This window comes from Styela clava, chromosome 8 (assembly GCF_964204865.1).
Source record: "Styela clava chromosome 8, kaStyClav1.hap1.2, whole genome shotgun sequence".
Lineage (NCBI taxonomy): Eukaryota > Metazoa > Chordata > Ascidiacea > Stolidobranchia > Styelidae > Styela > Styela clava.
Window position 1 is genome coordinate 18250741 of NC_135257.1, and position 22250 is coordinate 18272990.

The 22250-nt window shown below is 32.7% G+C and overlaps 1 protein-coding gene across 2 annotated transcripts; it reads left to right on the forward strand.

Annotated features, from left to right (window-relative positions):
- Positions 1-75: 75 nt before the first annotated feature.
- LOC120345282 (tyrosine-protein kinase SRK2-like) lies at positions 76-21976 on the forward strand. Of its 2 annotated transcripts, XM_039414660.2 has the most exons (10): positions 76-208; positions 3327-3419; positions 5323-5461; positions 6447-6568; positions 10807-10970; positions 13396-13564; positions 15340-15498; positions 16259-16437; positions 17521-17698; positions 17919-21976. In XM_039414660.2, the coding sequence occupies exons 1-10, from the start codon at positions 85-87 to the stop codon at positions 18128-18130; spliced, it is 1539 nt and encodes a 512-aa protein (XP_039270594.1). In that variant the 5' UTR covers positions 76-84; the 3' UTR covers positions 18131-21976. The 2 variants fall into 2 exon arrangements, with proteins under 2 accessions (XP_039270594.1, XP_039270595.2); XM_039414661.2 differs by lacking the exons at positions 76-208; positions 3327-3419 and adding an exon at positions 3711-3861.
- The last annotated feature ends 274 nt before the right edge of the window (positions 21977-22250 follow it).

A 22250-nucleotide genomic window follows, 5' to 3' on the forward strand; every position in this document is an offset into this window, starting at 1 on the left:
TTAAAAATTGAACTTTCCATAACATGTGAAAACTTGTACGATATTCTGAAGTCGGGATATTTTACATTGGATTGAACAACAACCATGGGTGGATGTATAAGGAGGCTGATCGGCCCTCCACAAAATTCAAATACAAATGGAAGTAACCGGCAACCAAAAATGTCACAGGCATCATTTTCAAATATTCAACAACAACAACGATCTCAAAGTAAGAGACTACCAGAATTTTTTTTTTATTTATATCTGCTTTTTTAAATTTATTTATCAAATAACATATCGCCGGATGAGAACAGAACAGGCCTAAGTCACAATTTTGAGTTTTGAGAAAAACGCAAAAAACAATTTGGAATTTTTTTATTTTTGAATATCTAGATATTCACAATTAGTAAAGTCCTGAGCTCTGGTTATTTTAGTTTGGATGAGAATATCTTTGTAATCAATATTTTTTGGCACTTCAGCTTCAATTTCTTTCTGCTTTTTTACCTCCATAAGAGATTTAGGCCCATTCTGTTCTCAACAACTTCTGAAATTTTTTGTATGGGATGCAAAGTAAAAAAAGGTGACTTAGGCCTAAGTTGCACTGAACAAATTTTTAGGGATGTAAGTTTCAGACATTTCATTGCTGATGTTCATGCCCATCATATTGGAACCTATAATTCTTCAGCATGGTGAAGAAATAAATTACTGAGTGATAGACCAGTGATTGTCATTACCAAATAATGTATGTAGGCCTTCTGTTACGAATACATTATGATTAGGGCGAGCACTCAATATGCTTCTAGACAAAAAGGCACACTTAAAACCATTTCTTGCGGAGAAAAACTATCAAATAATGTGCCGACCAAAAATTAAAAATGGGTTAAACATAAAATAATACCATATATTTGCGTAATGAAATGCAGTGCTGGGCACCCATTATGCGTAAGAAAGGTACGCGTAAAATATCTCACATTAAAAACAGGTACACGCCAAATCATGAGCAAACACAATTAACTCCTGTGAGAATTTTGCTGCTGTTTTGTTTCCAATATAAGATTACAAACGAGGCCTCAAAGAAGTTTTTGCAACACGTAGCTCTGCAGCCGCGTGCAGCCGATTTCTTTGCTTCGTTGTAATTGAATCTAGTGATGATAATGTTTTTTTCGCATAACGCAGTAACTGGCTGAAAAGACGGACAACAGTTCGATTGCTCGATTACTTGGCCATGAGTATTCGTTATCAAGAGATATCTAAAATTGTGATAAGTAATTCTTTTTTAATCGGGACTGTAAAGTAGAATCGCCATTTTAATCAAGCCTTTTCTTTTGCAATGGGTTCATCATAAAAATCCCTCTGCAGTTGATCGACGCCTCAAACGAAATGAATTTGCATTACAATGCCAAAGTCGTCGGTAACTTGGCAACAGGCTCAAAATCCTACTGTGTCTGGAAAAGATATCTGCGGCCCATGCTTTTTTGGGCGTGTCGTGACCACCTGTCGCCTGTGGGGTCTCAACAAGTTCCTCTCTTACTGGAATATTATACTGTTCTTGACTGTTTTCTGGTTTGAAAAAGAAGATATGCATTACGTTTTATATGGATGGTCATATTAAGCAGGCAAAGCACGCAGAACAGAAAAAGCACGCATGCCGATTTTGAGGCTTCTTAATTTTGCGAGATTTGATGGAGCGCATTCGCGATGAATCGGAGGCGAAAAGTGTGAATGCTCGGCGCCAAGATGTCGCGTAAGACGGCGTCAAGATGTCGCAATATGACGGGGGAAGAGAATTGCGTAATGAGCCAAAGCAACTTTGTATACGGTAGGCTACAAAGTACAAAAAAAAAACTTTGTATACGGTAAAGCGATTGAGACGGCATAAAAACAACAAAACTTCTCGCGGACCGTCAAAAAAGCTTCGCAGACCGGCACCGGTCCGCGGACCGGCGGTTGGGAACCACTGTCTTAAATGAAGTAAAAATACTTTAACAATTACTGATTAAAAAACAACAAACCTGGTTAAGATATATTGAAAACTGACTTCATATCTAAATTGAAAATTGTAAAGGAACTTTATGAACACCCTGTATATTCTAAAATTGACAGTATTCATTGTAGAATTTTACACAAATCACTGTTAATTTATAGTATTTAGATTTGATCATATCGAATGTGGGAGATAAATTTCATTTTAGATTGATTAAGACTTGCTTATTATTACAGAGAGTGAAGTGAAATTTAGATTCTTTTTATCTGATCATCAGATGCAAATGCCTGAGATAACAAATTTTCGAATGAAGTTATTTTAAATTATTCTCGAGATTAAGATTTGACAGTTAAGTAAAACGTAGAAACTATAAATTGTGTATGTGGGTGGTTCATGAGTAGAAGTCATTCAGTCAGTAGTTATTTTTTCACATGCCGATAGACGATAGTACACATTGTACATATAGAAGTAAAAAAGATTTCGGAAAGACGCGATAAACCAGTTATGCGGTTAACCAGTAGCGCGGCGGTGTGGCTCAACGGGCTAAGCGTTAGGAATACGCTCGCCACCGCACCTCTAATTACTCTGCGTGGGTTCGCAGGTTCGAATCCCATGCAGGGATGGTTATGTGCGAGAGGATTGCTGGACTCCTCGCCGTCGTTGGGTGGTTCACGTAACCGCTGGTCGGTTACGGCTTCCTCCACCACCAAGTCCATGCCTCCGAAAACAAAACAATATAACTAATCCCATACCCGACTTGGAATGGTAACCGGACGAGAGGCCGTGGTTCGCCATATGGATAAGCCGTCTTATCGGCTTTCCTCTCCCCCGGGATAAATATGTAAATCCTATCCTAATGGTTATCGAGCAGCCTCACCCATGAGGGAATCTAACATTAAATCATACTGTATCATAAGTATTGCTAACTTAGTCGTATCTATTAATTTGACTACCTAAATACATTTTTCCTATATTGATTTGGGGATTAACAAGGTTTCTAAATAATTGTTTACTCTCTCTATCTTTTGGAAACTGTTAAAAACAGGGTAATTAATCGGAACTACAATAATTACCCTCTTGAGTTATTATTCAAACAATTTTTTCAGAATGTATTCATGGTCTATGGCTGTTTCTGTAATTGTATTTGTTAATATAACCGTTTCATCTTGACCCATTTTGAAATTGTTCGAATATCTCTCATTTTGGTTTGTGAGAAACACTATTATTAATATTTTTATTACAGTTGTCTTATATTTATTCTTTTTTTATTGGTATTATTATCGTAGGAACACTTGGAAGGACATTTTCATTTTTTCCTAATTTTTCCCGCCACACACAAATAAGTATGACATCATTGTTTTAGGTTTTCAACAACCCGCCATGAATGATATGGAAATATTTATTGCTCTCTATGATTACGATGCTCGAACTGAAGATGATCTAAGTTTTCATAAAGGTGAGTCAGAGATAATTCATGTGATTTTTAGTTCTTACCTGCCGTCTGTGAAAAGATGACTAATTATTTGTACAATGTGGTCGGGAGAGATAAGCCCCCTTGTATTTAGTAGTGTTCAAACCCTTTTTATTGTTTGTGTAGCATGGACCAGAGTTCGATAGCACATTCTTTCTATTGCTAGTACTTGGATATACTTGTTTTAACAATGTACTACCGGAGGAGTGTGTTAACCACTTCACATTTTTTTTATCTGACAAATTGACCAAAAATGACAAAATTTTCAAAAAATATTATTGTTGAAATTGTTTGTTGTGTTGTGCACACGTGCTGGGGTATGGCTTAGAAATTAAGTATAGGAATTGATGGATAGTCACAATTTTTTCGATGTTGATGGCTTTACAAGACACGCTACTTAGTTTAATGTGACAAGTGTTTTCAAGAGGTTCGTGTTTTTTTGTGACCTATTGACCTTATTTGATTTGAACTACCTAATTATAAATAGTAACCTATTCTTGTTGTTAAAAAGTTAGGACCTCCTGAAGTATGCGCACCAAGATGACGCACAACCTGAACACAGGTCGTGTACCAGGTTAGGGTTCAGGTTGTGCGACATCTTGATGCGCATACTTCGGGAGTACCAAAAGGTAGCTTACTTTAGATTTTGAGAAATCTGTTTTTTCCTTCTATAGGCAAAGCAAAGTCATTTATTATTTTTGACGACCTTATTTCAAGTACTCAGTCTATAAAGGAGATAGGGTATAATATTTGTAAATTGTAAGACTCGGATTTTTTTAATTAGGCAATGTCTACTCAGTTGTAGGCAAGGGCCTAAATATACCCTGCTGCCCAACATATCACAGGCAGCTGGCTACTTGTGCTGAGAATATATATGTATTCACACAGGGTGGCTCCAAAAAAAATCAGAAATAATGAATTTTTTTTTGTTCTACCAAAATTTCTATTTAACACTTGAACTTCTGATTGTGATTCTACCAAAATAAAGAAAATTTATTCACCATTTGAACCTCAGTGTTTCACTACTCGACGCAAGAATTAGATGACTCGTGACTCGGTTTATGATTGTACCCAAAAGTTTCAGTAATCTAGAATGCCGCTTCGCTCAAAAGTTGTGCTCTCTTCAGAATATGTTTATTAAATGACAATGATTATGGTTTTTGGGTCTCTCTGTAAAAGGTAGTAACTTGCTCTAGGTGACTGTTTCCTAACCTTAAATTAGGGGTTCATTCTTCGATTTTATATTGGTTTAAAAAGCAGTTGTTCGGTAGTTAGAAAATCAATATCTTCATTATATTTTTAGTTTGGTGAAAATGCTGCTTTATCAATTTAAAAGCATATTCCTAAAACATGGAATTCAATATATTCATGGAAAGTAACTTTTAATAATATGTATAATAGCACTTCAGTAACTATTGTTAGTTTAATCTTGCATTCATATGTCTTTGAATGTTCAAAGCATCTATGTTGAGTTGTCTGATAATGAGGGATCCAAGTCAATAAGAAACCATATTATATTTTAATCACAATTTTATTCAACACTCGAACTTATGTTTGTATAATTGAACCCATAAGTTTTGGTAAACTACAACGCTTTGCTTAAAAGTTCTGTTCTCTTTAGGATATGTTTCAAATGGCATGGGTTCTTTTTTTTGGTCACCCTTCATCACAAAGTTTTTATTTGATATATTGCTTTTACTAATACAGCTTTCAAACTTACTCGAATTAATCCTAAATTTATGCTACTGTAAGTTAAACTGATTTATTGGTAACATTTTAAGAAAATTTCCATGGTTTATCTGAATCTTTGTTTTATATTTATAACCAATGAGTCCAACGATTTTTTTTTAATTTTTGATGTTTTTCCAAGATATCTTTATTTTTCAAGGTGACCTCATGGAGGTTTTGTCAAGAGACCAAGGCGACTGGTGGATGGCAAGGCATCTCAATCCTCCGCCTAATGGCAGACGAGAGGGTTACATACCATCAAACTATGTTGCTAAACATAGATCTCTTAATGCTGAAGTGTAAGTTTTTAATGATTGCCCTCAGAAATATTGCCTTGGGCTATATTATCAAGTTACGTTTTATTGTATGTTATGTGTCACAGCCATAAATAAATAACTTGATATGTAATAATTAATTGTAGATGGAATTCCCGCTTTTCTAAATTTTAATAAGCCAAGCTGACAATTTTTTCTCAAACTTGAGTTACAAAATTCTGTCATTTCACTCTGATTTTGGCCAAATTTTTGTGTTATTCTTTCTATGTTTAATTTATATGACCATTCGTGATAAAAGCTGTAAAATTTATACATTTATATATGAAAAACATTGTTTTTTATTCTGCCTGAAACTGAAAGCCAGGGATGGTTGTACCAGAATAATTTATTGTTTGATCAAAACATGAAATTCTGCCATATTTGTGAAATAGGAAATTTTCCACTCTTTTCATCAAAAATTTTTAAACTGTTAACGAAATTTATCGTCACCACATAATATAGTTTGCTGGCTTCTACAGGGGGATTGAATGAAAATACCTTGAATAAACACTGATTAAAATAAAACAAACTTGGATAAGATACATTGAGAACTGACTTCATACTAAAAGTTTGATTGTAATGAGACTCTTTGAACACCTTGTATATTAAAATCAAATCTCCTTTGATTGGTTTTATACAATCTGGCGGGACTTTCAGAAAATCTGCTCCTACCAGTTTATTAAATAAAAAACTTTATAGTATTCCTCAAAAATAAAATTTTCTTTAAATAATAGGTTTTCTACAATTCTACAAAATATTTAGATTCCGCATGGCTGTCTGTTATTAATCTGTTCTTACCAATTTTTTGGATATAAATATTGAAATTGAGAACTTTTACTCCTATAGCAATTTTTTAATCTATTGAAGTGTGGATTCCATTTGAACTTCTCTGCTTGATATCTTTACTTTTAAATTTAAAACCTTCAATCAGTTCTACACCCGACCTAATATTTTGTGTTGCTTTTTTCAGATGGTTTATCCGAAATACGAAACGTTTAGAAGCCGAACGACGATTAATGATGCCAGTTAATGTAACTGGATCCTTTCTAGTTCGAGAAAGTGAGAGTAAACCTGGGGATTATTCTTTATCTGGTGAGATATCTATTTGCAACAGTACTGGTTGGTCTTAATTAATTGGGCGCTTCAGAAGTGTGAGTACCTATATGGAGGTAACTAATTTTTTTCGCCTACTTCATATCGAGTTGTGTAAAGGAACTGAAACCTATGGGCAGGGGGTATATTCACTTGGCTAATACAGACAGTCCCCGAACTCGTCATAGAACTAAAATGAGAAGACAATAATATTATGGCCTAATCCTAACCTGGTACACATGCTACCGGAATACCAATTTACGGGAATACCAATTATTGTGCTTGAAGAGTAATTTTGTTAAATGAACAAAACGAATCGAATATTCGACTACTTTTGTTATATTCAATTTAGTCAATCCAATGCTTTAGGAATAATTTAAAATATTTTATTCAAAAATGTCTTTTGAAACATTTATTATTTTATGATAGACAAAAACAGAATAAAATCGACAATACTAATTAAAAAAATATTTATCCTAATTATTCTGCATGACCAAATTTGTTTCTATGAAATTACAATTGTCTTGAAGAATTTCTCACAAAGAACACCTTCAGAATTGATTAATTTAATATTCTAGAAAATTATTCTAGAATATATTCGCAATACTAAATTATTCGTTTTTGGTCATCCTTGTCTAGTACACATAATAAAGCAAAGACCTTTTTCATCGTTAGTTAGACTTCAATTGCTTACAATGATAATTTTTCACAATTCTAAATCCTAAAGTCAAGATATAATAATAAGAATAATTTTTCATTCCATTAAATTTGAGTATCATTGCCATATTGGCCAGTCGAAATATAATTTATTCGTTTGATAGTAATGGGATTATCAATTAATTTGTGAAAGATTATTTGTGAGAAAATAAATCATTCAACTTCTGATCAATATAACATTCACGACACCACGCTTGCGGAAAAACCCTGATTCAAATGTTGTTGTTGTACAAACAGTTAGTGTACATACCAAGTCTATATATAGCTAATATATATTCAATTTTTATTGAAAAATTAATGGACATAAGTTGAAAATGTGGAATGATTTAGGATCGAATAAACATGAATAATTACCAGTTTTCCTTTTCCACTTGATAATTGGTAGTGTATGTCGTTTCCTATGGTTTTTGAATAATAATAAAAATTGGAATCATGTTCTACGCAAAATAGCAAGTATATTTGGGAGTAATGTTATCACTGTTTGATTAAATTAAATCTCGTTTTGTCTGAAAACGTAGGCTTATTAAAAATATACTTTTGTATTTCATGGAAAGACGCTGTGTTAATAAATTTGTGAATGTTATTCGGTGTTTGTTTAATATTTTATATCTAGTTTTGTCCAAAGAACGAAAAGTTATAAAAATATGTAATTGTTATTTATCCCTATAATACTATCTGATTCTAGTAGAGAGTAGACAATGAGAAAGGATCTTTGATACGATACAAAATATCCTGGTACAATCTATATTCAAAATTGTCAACAAATACGGTAGCCAAAGTTGAAAAAAAAATTATCTGATTTCTGCTTACTATTGTGTTACAAAAGCATGATACAGCAAAATTTATTTTATTGCCATAAAAATATGATATTGCAAATTTATCCAAATAGACATGTTTATGTCTTAGGTAATGATAATCTCAGATTAAAAACACCTTCATAAACAAAATCTTAATTTTATAGATCACAATATTTTCAGTCTGCCAATAAACTATATTTATACCAATATATCATGTTTAATGATATAATTCTTGTCTCTTGGTGTGAAATTTAAAAATAAATGTGACAGGTTAGTCATTACCTTTTCGTTAACCGTAAAATATTTCTAAATCATCTTATAAATCATGGCAAGCGTAAACATAGAGAACAAATTTATTGCGTTAGTATATGGTAAACTGGTACTACGGTAGTGTGTTAGGGTTAGGGCATAATTTTATTCCGATTTTCCTTATTTTAGTTCTATTACGAGTTCGGGGACTGTCTGTGTTAGCCAAGTGAATAAAACCCCTGCCCATAGGTTTCAGTTCCTTTAGACAACTTGATGTAAAGTAGGCGAACAAAATTACTTATCTAGTACCTCCTTATTGTTACACACATTTATAGATTGCCGTTAAACTTTGAGAATGGTCAAAACCGATTATTCCACTTCTCTGAATACATTCTGAGAAAATAGTTTCAAATATGGAATAATTCTTAATTGGTGGCAAGTTCAGGTGAAAAATTACATGAATCACTATATTTTAATAACGTTGATCATATCTATGAAGTCATTTTTTTCACTGTGTTGTTTGTTACCAGTTGAGATATTGTATGTAATTGTATTACTTGTCTGGTGGCCCAAAATTTTTATTTAACTTGTTCTAAATTATTCCTAAATTTGAAAATTTACCGTATGAATGAATGTTGAATGTATTCGATTCTTATTGACAACCCTGGTGGTAATTTTATGTCTCATCCACTGTGGGAATTTTATTTTGATTATTATTACTCAGAAGTAAAACGACTGGTTTACAATTTCCCAGAAAAGGGCTTAAGTTAGAATTATTACTATATGGTATGATCCTTGAGTTGTAAAATCCCCTGAGGGTGCGTTCAATTGTTGTTGTGTTTATTTTACTCATTGTGGTTAGAAAGATAATCAGAATGAATAATCACCGGCATTGGCTGATGGAGTATTGACAATGTATTATAATTTACCTGTATTTTATGAGCTCTACCTGTCGTTATGACATGATGCTGACGAAAACGATAAATGCTGAGATTTTTTCTACAAAATAACTGGAATAGAACAGCTAATATTGCATGCATTACTGTGAGCATTTCTGTCATATTTAACAGAAATTCTAACTTGCCTGCTATTAAATTATACTATACTTGCGTTTTACCAAACATGTTTACTCTGTGCATAATCTTAAACAAGGAGCGGAGTCAAATATATGAAAAGTCATAACGGAATGTCATGAATATTTATACGGAATGCCGTAAAAGTTTGGGTGAATTGTATAGCCCTATCAGACTTGCTGTGGAAAAAAATAAGAGTAAAAACTTTCTACTAAATTTTCATCTTTAAATACTGGAAATATGAAACCAATTGTTTTTTCCATTACCCCAAGAATAACTAAAACAGTTTATGGAAAAACTTTTCACAGATTTGCTTCGAGTCTATTTAATGTCTAATTTTTACCAGATGTTGGCTCAAACAATAAATATGAAGCTTATCTTCTAAAAGTTAAGAGAAGTAGAAGAGCTAATATTTTATGCATTCTTGCTTAATTTAATAATACCATGATTTCCAACAGGATCATTATTTACCTTGTGGAAAAGCTATTCATATTAAACACATAAAAAGTGCCATGTTTTTTTTATCTTATTAGGTAACTATTTATATTGGGGAAGTCAAATGTCTATGACTGACTTGTTTAATAATATTCCAGGATTCAGTGTTCGAATTATTACCAATTCCAAATCTTAATTTATTCATCTGCATTCATATGGAATCTTTGCGTGGAATAAGACTGATTAAATCTTCCTGATTTCTTTATACTCAATTTTTGGGTGGCATTAAATTCTAATTTTATTTTCCCTGGTCATCATTAGTCGCAGGGCTATTCTATTAAGATATGAAAAGAGTGATAATGTTTACAAAAAGATTTGAATATTTTAGAGGGTTATGTTATTCGTTTTAATAACTTGAATAATATTAATTGATCTTGCGCTGGTAATAATGACATTTATTGAGCATAAAATTTAGAATCCTCTTTTCAAGTATTATTAAACAGGTAGTTCGGACATTTATACACTATTTTTAATGCTTCAAAATGCTTTTTTATCGAGGTCAATTTTATTTACTATGTTTTATTTACATACCATTTCACTTTTTTCACAAAATTTGATTGTTTGCTTTATAAGCTGGTGTGCTCAGGTTATGGATCAGAAAGTGTTTTGGGCTTTAAAAACCGCCTCTTATAGCCCAGCGAGCCAAAAACTCAATCTCACAATTTGTTGTACGCCTTATGGTCCATGAAATATGGTGATTGTAATTTATATCTAAACACTGCAAAAGCAAAAAATAACTAAGTTCATGCTTCCGAAAACAAATAACTGGTTAACTAATCCCATACACAACATGAACTGGTAACCAGACGAGAGTTCGTGGTTCGCTACAAGTCGTCTTATCGGCTTGCCTCTTCCAGGCATAAATAGGTGAATCATATCTTAATTAGCTTGTGAATTTTACTTTTAGTTCGAGATGAAGATCATGTGAAACATTACAGAATAAGAATGCTCGATGCTGGAGGTTATTTCATCGCAAGAAGAGCAGTGTTCGCCACCATACAAGAACTCGTTGAACATTATAAACTAAGTGCTGATGGATTGTGTTATAACTTGAGAATGCCTTGTATAATGGTGAGGCTTATTTGTGTCTGTACACTCATTAAAATGAAGTTTTAATGGCACTCAGTGAATGCCTTTCAATAATCATTTCTTAGAAATTGCATCAAAATAAGCTATAGTTCTTGAATTTCCTAGAAATTTGTCATCGTTTTCTATATTAGCTCATCAGCTCTTGAAAATTTGTTAGTTGTATAGCATATTAGTTATCAAGTGATGGCAGCTGTTCTCAAACTTATTGTTTGTATGTCGCCAAATTATCACAAACGCCCTACACAAAAAAAAAATTTGGTGCCTTCAAATAAAATTTTGTGATCGTTAATGTGTATTTTATACTTTTTAAAAAGTTTGTAAACATCTAGGCTTAAAGAATAAAAGCAATATCACCAAAACAACATAACTTCATAACATTCACACTTATTTATCTAACGAGGGGTGTGTAGCTGCTGCTCTGAACACACATCATTCAATCATATATTAGTAATGTTTAACAAAATTCTGGTAATTTTCGGACCGCACTTGGCAAATCGCCGTGCGCCTTGGCGGACCCCTATCGGAACCGCAGATGTAAAGTTAACAACCATATCTTTTGTCTAATTCAATGGTTCCTAAACTTTTTCGTTGACGAAGTAGTTTTTAGAGTTGTTGCTAATATCAAGATTATTTGGAATAATTTTATTTCCAAAATTGTATTGTATCTTTTCAGTTTTTGGAAACTGTAGAAAATAGAGATCCAATCAAAACATTACTATTTTTTTGATCTATTCAGCCTAATTAAGAATATTATAGCCTATTCAATATTTCATCCTGAAAAATACCATTTGAGAGCATGTAAGAAACGTATATCAAGTATCGCTATCCCTGGTGCCAAGCTTACATTATTGTGTTTGTTGTTGGAAGTTGAAAAGAAACCTATTCAAATGTATTTCAATTGTCGCTATGGTGTTGTGCGGTTGCTGGGTTACCAAATATTATTATTAATGGATGACTTGAATCCTGAAATTACTTTATAAGGTGTTTACCACAAATGATTCTGCTAGACGGCATAGGGTGATTTTGGTGCATGCATAAAAGCCTTAAATTTTTGACCTGGAATTAACCAAATTATTATGACAATATTACATTTTATTATTATTAGGCTACACTTTATATGAGGTTGTGGGAAATGAGAATTCAATAACATTCAACCCAATATTAATTAAGTCACCTCGCCTATTGCGTCTGAATGTTCATCTCTTAAAATTATTTTATTGGATTGCCTATTTTCTAAGAAATGAAGTTGTGTATGAATTTGATTCCCACTATCCTGGTTTCTAGACCAAATAATTATTTTTTTATCAACATCCCTAATTAGACCAACCCGATACTCATTAAATATTAAGCCACCACACCTACTTTTTTTTGTGTGCATTTCTACTCTTGTTTGATTGCCTTGTGCACAGAATTTGGGTTTCACAATGCTGGTTCTTTCGGCCAAATATTTATTCCCGCCAATAGATAAATTAAACAATTCCCGCCAAACAAAATTTAATTTTGTTCAATGTTTGCCATTGTTGTTTGTTTTGAATCATCGTTCGCTACATATTCTCCGCAGAAACATTCACAAGAGTTGTTTGTTCGCAGGTTTCTATAAAAACGTTTACGTTTACAATTATTTGCCTGTTAAAATAGTTGGAACTGCTGTTCTAATAAAATATAAGCAGCCATGACTTTGCAGATATCCACATCTTTAGGTGGAATGTGTCACAGTAAATGGTAATATATGCTTGCCTTACATTTAGTTTTGTTTGCCAAGGAAGTGACTACTTATTATGTTGTTAATGGGCTTTTCAAGACCAGTCATGTGAAACCCGCGAGCCAATGCGTTATTATATATTTTGAAACCCTACTCGCGAGCTACATTGTCCTATATTATTACCAACCAAACCTTTTGAATGAATTGCTTTGTGTTTTTTATATGTTATTAGTGCATTTTGAATTCAAGAATTTTAAACAAAATGGACCTATGTTGTAAAGTAAAATGTCAGATAGGCTAATTTCACCGCACAAATTTTAAATATTGCAAAACCTGGCTACTTAACAGGGCCATGTCCAGTGTGGGTGTGGAAGTGAAGTCATGTAAAAATACTTTACAAAAGATAAAATGTAAATTTCAAATTTAAAGCTTCTAAAGACTTAATAAACTAATCATATTAAATTGTGTCCATTGTCATGTAATATTTTCGGATGAATTGTCATTGTTTTGTTATTAATTGGTAATTTATTTTATTCTATTCAACATAATATAGTGATAACTCCTGATATGTTCATTCAAAAATATAAACTTTATGTTTTATGTTAATCATTAACATAATTATACATACTGTTTTTAAAACTTTATGTTACTGGATACTGGTTATCTCACTCTATAAACTATTTTTTCGTTTCTTAACCCTTTCAGCTTGAAGCACCAACTACAGTCGGCCTTTCACACAACACAGTAGATGCTTGGGAGATTGAACGAAGTTCACTTGTTAAAACAAGGTTATTGGGTCAAGGTCAATTCGGTGAAGTATGGGAAGGTCAATGGAACGGAACAACAAGAGTTGCCATCAAACAGTTGAAACCAGGTAAGATTGAATGAATATTGAGTTGATGTATTATCACAATTATCCCAAACTTAATTAATATCCGATTTTGAACAATCTCGCCATTTTTTTTCATATACTTTTGTAATTTCATAGTTAATGAACTTTTTATTAAAGCCTTGTTAGACAGTATTTCATCATATTTTTTCACTGATATTATATGTCACTGAGATTGCCTGCCTTATTTGAAGTCTTGGCAACATTCCTGAATTTTCCTTCTGTGTGTATTGCAATTTATCTAATCCATCTCGTTGCTCTTTTGGTACTTTTGAACCCTTCTGTCAATAAGAAAGATCAGTACATCCTTTTCATTGTAAATATTATTAGAATTGATTTGCAATTAATTTTATTTTTGTATATCCTGGGTAAATCTGATTTATATTATATTCACAAGTATATGCAATTTTTTTTACAGAGTAATTTTGCTGTGATAATAGATGATTCCATGTTTATGATATTGAGTTTCTCATCTTTTCAAATGAGATTTATTTTGAATTCCATCTAACCTAGTTTTTTGCACATTTGTGAAAATATAACCTATTTTCCTGTGCGATATTGTCTTCCACTAGGTTCCACTCCAGAAAGTTTTGAAGGAGTGTTAATTGCTCTTAATATTCATTGAGTGGTCTGGTCTGATACTACAACACGTTTCTCTATTTTCAAATTTTTAGCTTCTTCGTAAAATAAGATTACTGGATCAAATTTGTATTACCTCTTTGTTTCAGCTCAATAATTTTATTATTACTTAAAAATGAACATTTATATTTTATACTGACGCTTTTGTGCGTTTCATCTTTTATAATTTAGCTTGTTTATTAATAAAGACGACAAAGTTGATCTATTACCTTCTTGGTGTTTTGATCAATTTCCTTTGAAACAGCTAGGTGTCTCTAAATCAGTTTTACCATACTGTTTTGTTAAGTCTGTGTACCGCCTCTTCCGCTTCAATGGAGCATAAATAATATTAATATCTGTTCGAGACATCGTATAGTGTTGAAAATGAAAAGATAAATTAGCTCAATTTTCAATGTAAATTGATAATGGCTGTGTGCGGCATTGCTGGGCTCTTGGCATCGCAATAAAAATCACATAACTGTTGATAGTTTAACATTTTGTTTGTACAGTAATTTGTTCGTGACAGTAGCCTAATTAATTGTTCGAGGAATTTGCTATGCGATCTTTTTTGGTTTCAAAATTGATTATAACCCAGGTTTCAGGGATTGTAAATTTTTTTTTGTTACCTCTGGCTTCATTGTAAAGATCCGGATTTTCAATGTTGGGTTTTATATGAGATCTTTATGAATTCTTTATCAGCTCTTAACATTAGCATAAGAATAATAGAATATATATTTATTGTGGATCAGAATTTTCGCAGTTGGCTTTATTGGGTATCATTGTGTTGATGACAATGTCCCTAACCTGTTCAGCACACAGATTATTTTCCACAAATTTTATACAAAATTTGTATTCGCCTGTCATACACATCTCACTTACATATTTTAAACCCAATTTTATTGCCTGAGTCAATAACTTTTTCATGTCAGTTTTATGAATCGGCATTCTCGCTCTAGGCATTGATGCTTAACTGAAATACAGTGAAAAAAGTAACCAAATTTTTTTCACATTTTCTATTAGGGGAATCATAGAGACACCCTCATTCTTAGTGCGAAATATTGACCTCATTTTGTTTGCAAAGTTGGCTTATTAGCCAGAATTACAGTGTTAACTTGTAACTTTATCATTTGCTTGTTACTCAGGTACAATGGACGCTAAAGAATTTTTACGAGAAGCTCAAATTATGAAGAAACTTCGCCATCCTAAATTAGTTCAATTATATGCAGTTTGTACAATTACGGAACCTATTTATATTGTTACTGAGCTTATGTGCAATGGAAGCCTACTGGACTATTTGAAAGGTACGTAGGTCTATCAGGATTCTTTAAAATAAATTTATTGAAATTGAGATGTGAGAAATATCTCGCCAAATTATAGTTACCATTATTGGTACTCCTGTAGTGTATGTACGAGGTAAGGGTTAGGCGATAATTTTATTCCGATTTTTCTTATTTTAGTTTCATTACGAATTCTTGGACTGACTGTGTTAGCCAAGTTAATATACCCCCCTGCCCTTAGGTTTCAGTCCCTTTACACAACTTGATGTAAAGCAGGCGAACAAAATTACTTACCTCCATATTGGTACACACAATTCTGGAGTGTCCAATTATTTATCTTAGAATACTGTACATTAAATAATCCCATATCGGTGGAAAAAATCGATGGTTTCCCTAAATTGTTTGTCTGGTTCATGATGTTATTGTCTTTTGGCAAAACATTACTTTCCTTTCGACTCCTGGAGCCATTTCTTCAAAAACCGGAATTCGAACCTGCTAACACAGTGATTCCCAAAGTTGATTGACCAGGGGTCAAAATTAGAAACGGAAGGATATTTATGGGTCGGTAGGGGGAGTGTCGCAACACTCTCAAGGGGCACGATGCTGGGCCTCGTATGAATAATTAAGATATCTGTATAATTGAATTGTTAGGAATACACATGCTTAAACTGTGGTTATGATGCAACAATTGGTTTGAGAACTACTGTGCTAACATGTTCAGAATCGGAAAGAATTTTTGAACTAATTTCTTACTAAAATAACATTTCTTTTTCATATTAAACAGGCAAAGGTCGCGGAATAGATTTCCAAGTAATGGTTGACATGATGGCTCAAATAGCAGCAGGAATGGCGTACCTTGAATGTCAGAATTTCATTCATCGGGATCTTGCAGCAAGAAATATACTTGTTGGTGATAATAATACATGCAAAGTTGCTGATTTTGGTCTTGCCAGATTTATTAAGGTAATGTTGGAATTTTTTGGTTTGCGATTATAAAGCTCTTTCATTATTGGCTCTTTTATGCTCTAGGATTGATCAATTATATTCTTAAACTATCTGAAACTAGTCTAGAAAGTTGACTTTTGCCGAAGTGTGCTTTGAGCTCCTCGCAATATTTTAGTCTTAGAGAACTAGATCGCATAATTTGTTTTTGCCTAATAGCCTACTGTTGTTGCAAGAATTTATTTTTTTTTTACAATTGTTTTGATTCCCCACGGCTTCCCTTCCTCAGTAAAATTATGTTCTTGAATTTTTGCTTATTTTTTGCATCATTCATTATTTTACTGGTTGGAAAAAATAAACTTGACTATGACTTGACTTTCTCTCTGCATAAACTGCTGTTAAATTCATTGCTGTGGATGTACCCATGTCTACACAAATTTTTTTCATACATCATACCGAAAGGCAGAATTTTTTTTATTTGAATTGTTTGCTCATAATACGAACTAGTGTTGAACTATTCTGAATGGAATGAATTTAGCATCCTATGTCAAAACTAATCAAGTCTGTGATATAGGCCTAAGTAAAGAGTGAAATGTTAGAATACTATCATGACAAAATATATGGATAACAAAATCTCAATCTTATAATGTGCTTTCGATTTGGCTTCTGCCGTTCTGCGGGACTAAATACTTATCCTTCTTCTATTTTTTTGTGCCGCTGGATACATATGAATATAATGCAAGGATGCTGTAGCAAACGTGAAGATAACTATTCTAAGTATTCCAAGTAGTACCAACCGTAAAAATATTTCTGTGATGTCTCGTCTGACCAAGGAAAAGTTACAGAAATACATCTGTGTTAGTGTGAAAGAGACTCTTGAATCACTTGGGATTTCTAAATTATAATTTTCAATTAACATTATGAACAATCTTGGGATTAATGTTGTTTTATAAAAATTAATAAATGATTGTGAAAAACCTTGAAATAAGGTCAAAAATCACCCAAAACCTCGCAATAGTGTGCAAAATCACTGGAAAATTGTGGAAAACCACCATAAACCGTAGTAATGATTTCAAATAATACTTATTTTTGTCTCCCTATCAGGACACCGAGTCGCAAGACAATGAAGGAATCTACATGGCCCATGAAGGAGCAAAGTTTCCAATCAAATGGACGGCACCAGAGGCTGCCTTGTACAACAGATTTACTGTCAAGTCAGATATCTGGTCGTTTGGAGTCTTACTTTATGAAATTATTACCAAAGGAAAAATGCCCTATCCAGGTTGGTAACTAATTTTTTTCGCCTATTTTTTGTCAAGTTGTGTAAAGGGACTGAAAGCTATGGGCAGGAGGTATATTCACTTGGCTAACACAGACAGTCCCTGAACTCGTAATGGAACTAAAATAAGGAAAATTGGAATAAAATTATGGCCTAATCCTAACCTGGTATACATACTCACGCGAGTACCTGACTCTAATATCCCTTTTTCTTCCATCCTCAGGTATGACTAACAGAGAAGTTTTGGACCAAGTTAGAATCGGTTATCGCATGCCACAGATGACTGAATGCCCCGATCAACTTTACGAAATAATGAAAGAATGTTGGAATGCTGACGAAGCGAAACGACCATCATTCGAAACATTGCAGTGGAAACTTGAAGAATATTTCTTCCAAGACGACGGAGATTATAAGGAAGCAGATGCCGTTATTTAAAATGCCTGAAAATAATATAGTCAAATTGATTTTGTAATTGTTTTTAAAAAATGAATAATTTTTTGTAATCATAATAATTGTTAATGGCTCAATAAGTAGATTATTTTGAGAAGTTGAAACATCGTTTTTCGTTTTTATTCGGACCTTTCATCCAACTCTATAGGAACTCTAACAATGACTAACATATAATATGGGTATTTTAAGTTGCATTTAATATATTAATAATATGGATGTAATGCTTGAATATAGCGCTTCATTGAATGTATTTATATTCTATTTAGTGATAGGCGGACCAGTTTTTATTTTGGTGTTTGTGTGTTGAAAAAAGTTATTTTTTAGCTTTCAAGCATTTTTTACAGTAGCGACTCATTGTGTGTTGTTAATCTGATTTACCATCTCTTAGTCAATTGTGTATTGTACATTTTTTTGTGCCTTTTTTAATATTTTATACCAAACATATGATCCTGCTTAATATGTAAATGCAAAACTGGTATAAAGCAAATTATAAAAGTTTTCACCAATGGTTTGAATGTTCATACAGATGCACTTTACCAAGCCAAGGAGGAATAGAAAAATTGCGAAGGTACATTCATGTCGAGTAAAATATTTTGCCAAATTACATCGGTTTTCTAACATCAGTTGAGCGGTATTTAAATTCAACAAATATGGTGTAACAAATATGCTTATCCTTTTTTTACAATGAAAAACGTTTCATTTTATCAGTAGTTAACTTTTGTGTATTGCTACTATAATAATGTCTCAAATTTGCTAAAGTTTTATGTAGCAAAATATGATCAATTTTTGTACTTGCCATCGTGTATAAACAAGTTCTTTTTAAAATAGGCTTTCTATATGAACATGACGTTTCAGATTTCAGTGGATATTGTCATAATACCATTTTCATCATGTAATAACTCTTTTGTTTTATAATAATTGTGAGATAATAATAATACTAAGTGCACTTTATGTAATAATAATTGTGACAATTTTTCATAGTTTTTAATTTCTAGCATTTTTTTATCTTGAAATACTAATAATACATTCAGCAATTGTGAACCTACATGAATTTGAAATCAAATGTGCCTTTTCTCAGATTTGTAAAATCAAATCAGTCTAACTGAAAACTATTTTATTACTTTGGGGGCAAATATTTTCCAAAGCCATATTTTTGTTCAACATAGACTTCCAATTAGCCATTGAGCTATTCTAAAACATTCTTTTGCTATTATTTTAAGATATCATTAATAGAATGCAAAAATTTTAGAAACTGCTGTTTTGCCTAATGGAGTGTTGTTTTGTATTACTAACTGTTCGATTACGGTTCAAAATAATATACCAGAGTTCTATTTTGGAAATAATATATATGAACACGAAATGATTTTAAATTATTCAAAATGATCACAAGCTCATTAGGTGATACTCCCATAGTATGTGAACCAAGATGGCGGACACCCGAACGTAGTATGTGTATCAGGGTATGGTTAGGCTATAATTTCAGGCACAAACACTACGGGAGTCACTTAGCTAGTCCCTGAACTCATAATAGAATTTAAATAACGTAAATTGGAATTGGTACACATACTATGTCCCGGTATCAGTGTTGTCAGAAGTATTAGTGTTGGTTCCGTTCCACAATCCCTAGCCCTCAGAATCTCTAGTCGATCGAGCCAATCACTGAATGAATCTCACTGGTGGTTTGTTGATGCCAAGTGAGTTATTCTATTCAGAACAGTGCTTCCCAACAGTGCTTTTTTCAGTTCGCGGCCCACTTTCATTGTCATTTTTTTGCAACTCACAATGAGATATTGATATATGAGAAAAGGAACAATGTATCCCCATGCTATTTACTATTAATGCGAAACTTGAGCTTGCATATTGGATATTATCAGATCAAGTAGTAGGAGACACGCTCACATGCAACGTAGTATTAACACTCAACACATTGTGCTTTTGGCTCAAAATTCTAATTGTTACATTGTTTTTTTTTGTCATAATTGTTATGTAATGATAATGCCACAATTTCCCGATTCAATCGAAAACTGTATGTCACATTTAGATTTCAGTCAATTACTTGAGCCTCACCTCTGGTATATATTCAGGTATCAAGTACTTTTAGAAACTGATTGGTGCAGTAATAATCCTATTGCCTAGAAGAAAATGCCAAGGTTTTATACCGAGTACAATTGAATGAATATTAGGTCATATTTTTGTGTCCATATTTTGCCTATTATTTTTTATATGTTTTTACCTTGACAAATACACTTTTCAATTTTTAGATTATGGTACAAGGGTGCTGTAGAGATTTTTAACTGGGAGAGGATTAAATTGGTCTTTGGATAAATGTTTTGTTACAAATGCATTTGTGTTGGGGTTGCTATTTTTTTTTAACTTTTTGAATCTTGTGGAGTGCTTGAACCTCAACAATTATTATTATTTCTCTGAAATCTATATTTGACAAAAACAAAAGATAAGCATATATAGAAAAACATGTTATTCGAGAATGATCACAGTCTCCCTATTGTGTATGTATACAAAATTTCTATATTTTTTAATTCCTCAACTGAAACTCCTCTCTTTACAAGTAGAAAATTATTGTGATATCCATTACACCAGCACAAGTTATACAGACATTCACAATTTTCCTGTATTTGCCAACTGGGCGAGTATTTTTATTTGCAATTAAGAGTGTTTCATGGCGAGAAGGCAGATGTTGAAATTCTTATTAATCTAACACTCAATTTTATATAAAGTGACAGGAATTAAAATCAGAATATACGTTTTCCTCAATACAGTTTTTTCAAATTTTGTCCTTCTGAATTAAACCAAGGGTGTGCAAATGCGGCCCACAAAGAAAAACTGTGCGGCTCGCGGAGAATAGACAAATTTTAATGGTGTGTAGCCCGCAAAACAAGTTTTTAATATTGAGTTTAATCTGGCATGTGTGAGTAATTCTGATCCCTTTTCCCGCGGTTTCACCCAGTTAAATGTATCTGACCCTCCTGTGATAAATGTTGCACACATCTGGGTTAAACCACTGAATTGTATTATTCAGTACAGCAACAAAATGATAGCAACCTCATTATTTTAGTACATTTGAACCGATACACATTGTTATATATGAGATTTTCATTCCTTAACGGTTAGTTTTTCATATACTATTATTGAGAATGATATTTTTGTAACAAATTATGAGTTACTTTGGTACAATATGCTACCGAACAAATTTATTTATTTTCAATCAGAAAGTGTACGTACCATCGGCTTTGAATCACGACTATGGATTAAACAAAATTTTGGCTCCCAACTCTGGACTAAACTAAAATTTAGATAACAAAAATCTTTTGGTTTTTGCCTGCATTTTTTATTATAATGTTAAGAAAGCATTTTAAGTTTCTTACTTGTTTTATCACAATCGTAAGTTTAAAATTCTGACCCAAAGAAAATTAGACTCCAGAAAATTAGAAAATACCAATCAAAACATGCCGAACTTTGAATGTAAAATCTCTATAGTTCTTTGTATGCGGTGAATTTTTATCCTGCTTTTTGATGCAATCTTGTTGTTAATGCGGCATTGTGATAAAGCGTTTTGTACCATACTTTATCAGTTTATCTCATGACTTTAATCTAAAGTGGAATGCTTATATCAGCAACTGTTAAGTTGGCGATCTTTGCGAGTTCAAAGATGTTTTTATTTTTATTTCATTGTTTGCGATTACTAATTGTGCTTTTGTGAACATCATCATGCCTGCAAGAATCAAATATTTTTATTCGCATATTTTCAGCAGCGTACTGCACTTTTTTTTATTTTCATTTATGGTTGAATAAATTTCAGCATCTAATTTGAAAGTCGTTTATGAAATTATCATAGAGAAGTAGATTAACTGGTTGGTTAACTGTAGTTTCAAGAATGAAAATTTAAAAACAGTTTCGCTCTGTATCGGAGTCAATAACAACTGGTCCCATCATTTCAAAAAATCATGCGGAACTCGTAGCTCTGAAAAATAAGATCGGGATCGCACAGACCCTTGGGTTCCACCTCCATGCTATGTGGACAGTGTTGGGTTTACTACAGTACCCTGGACTCCTAGCATCTCTGTATCTGGGATGATTAGCTGACCAA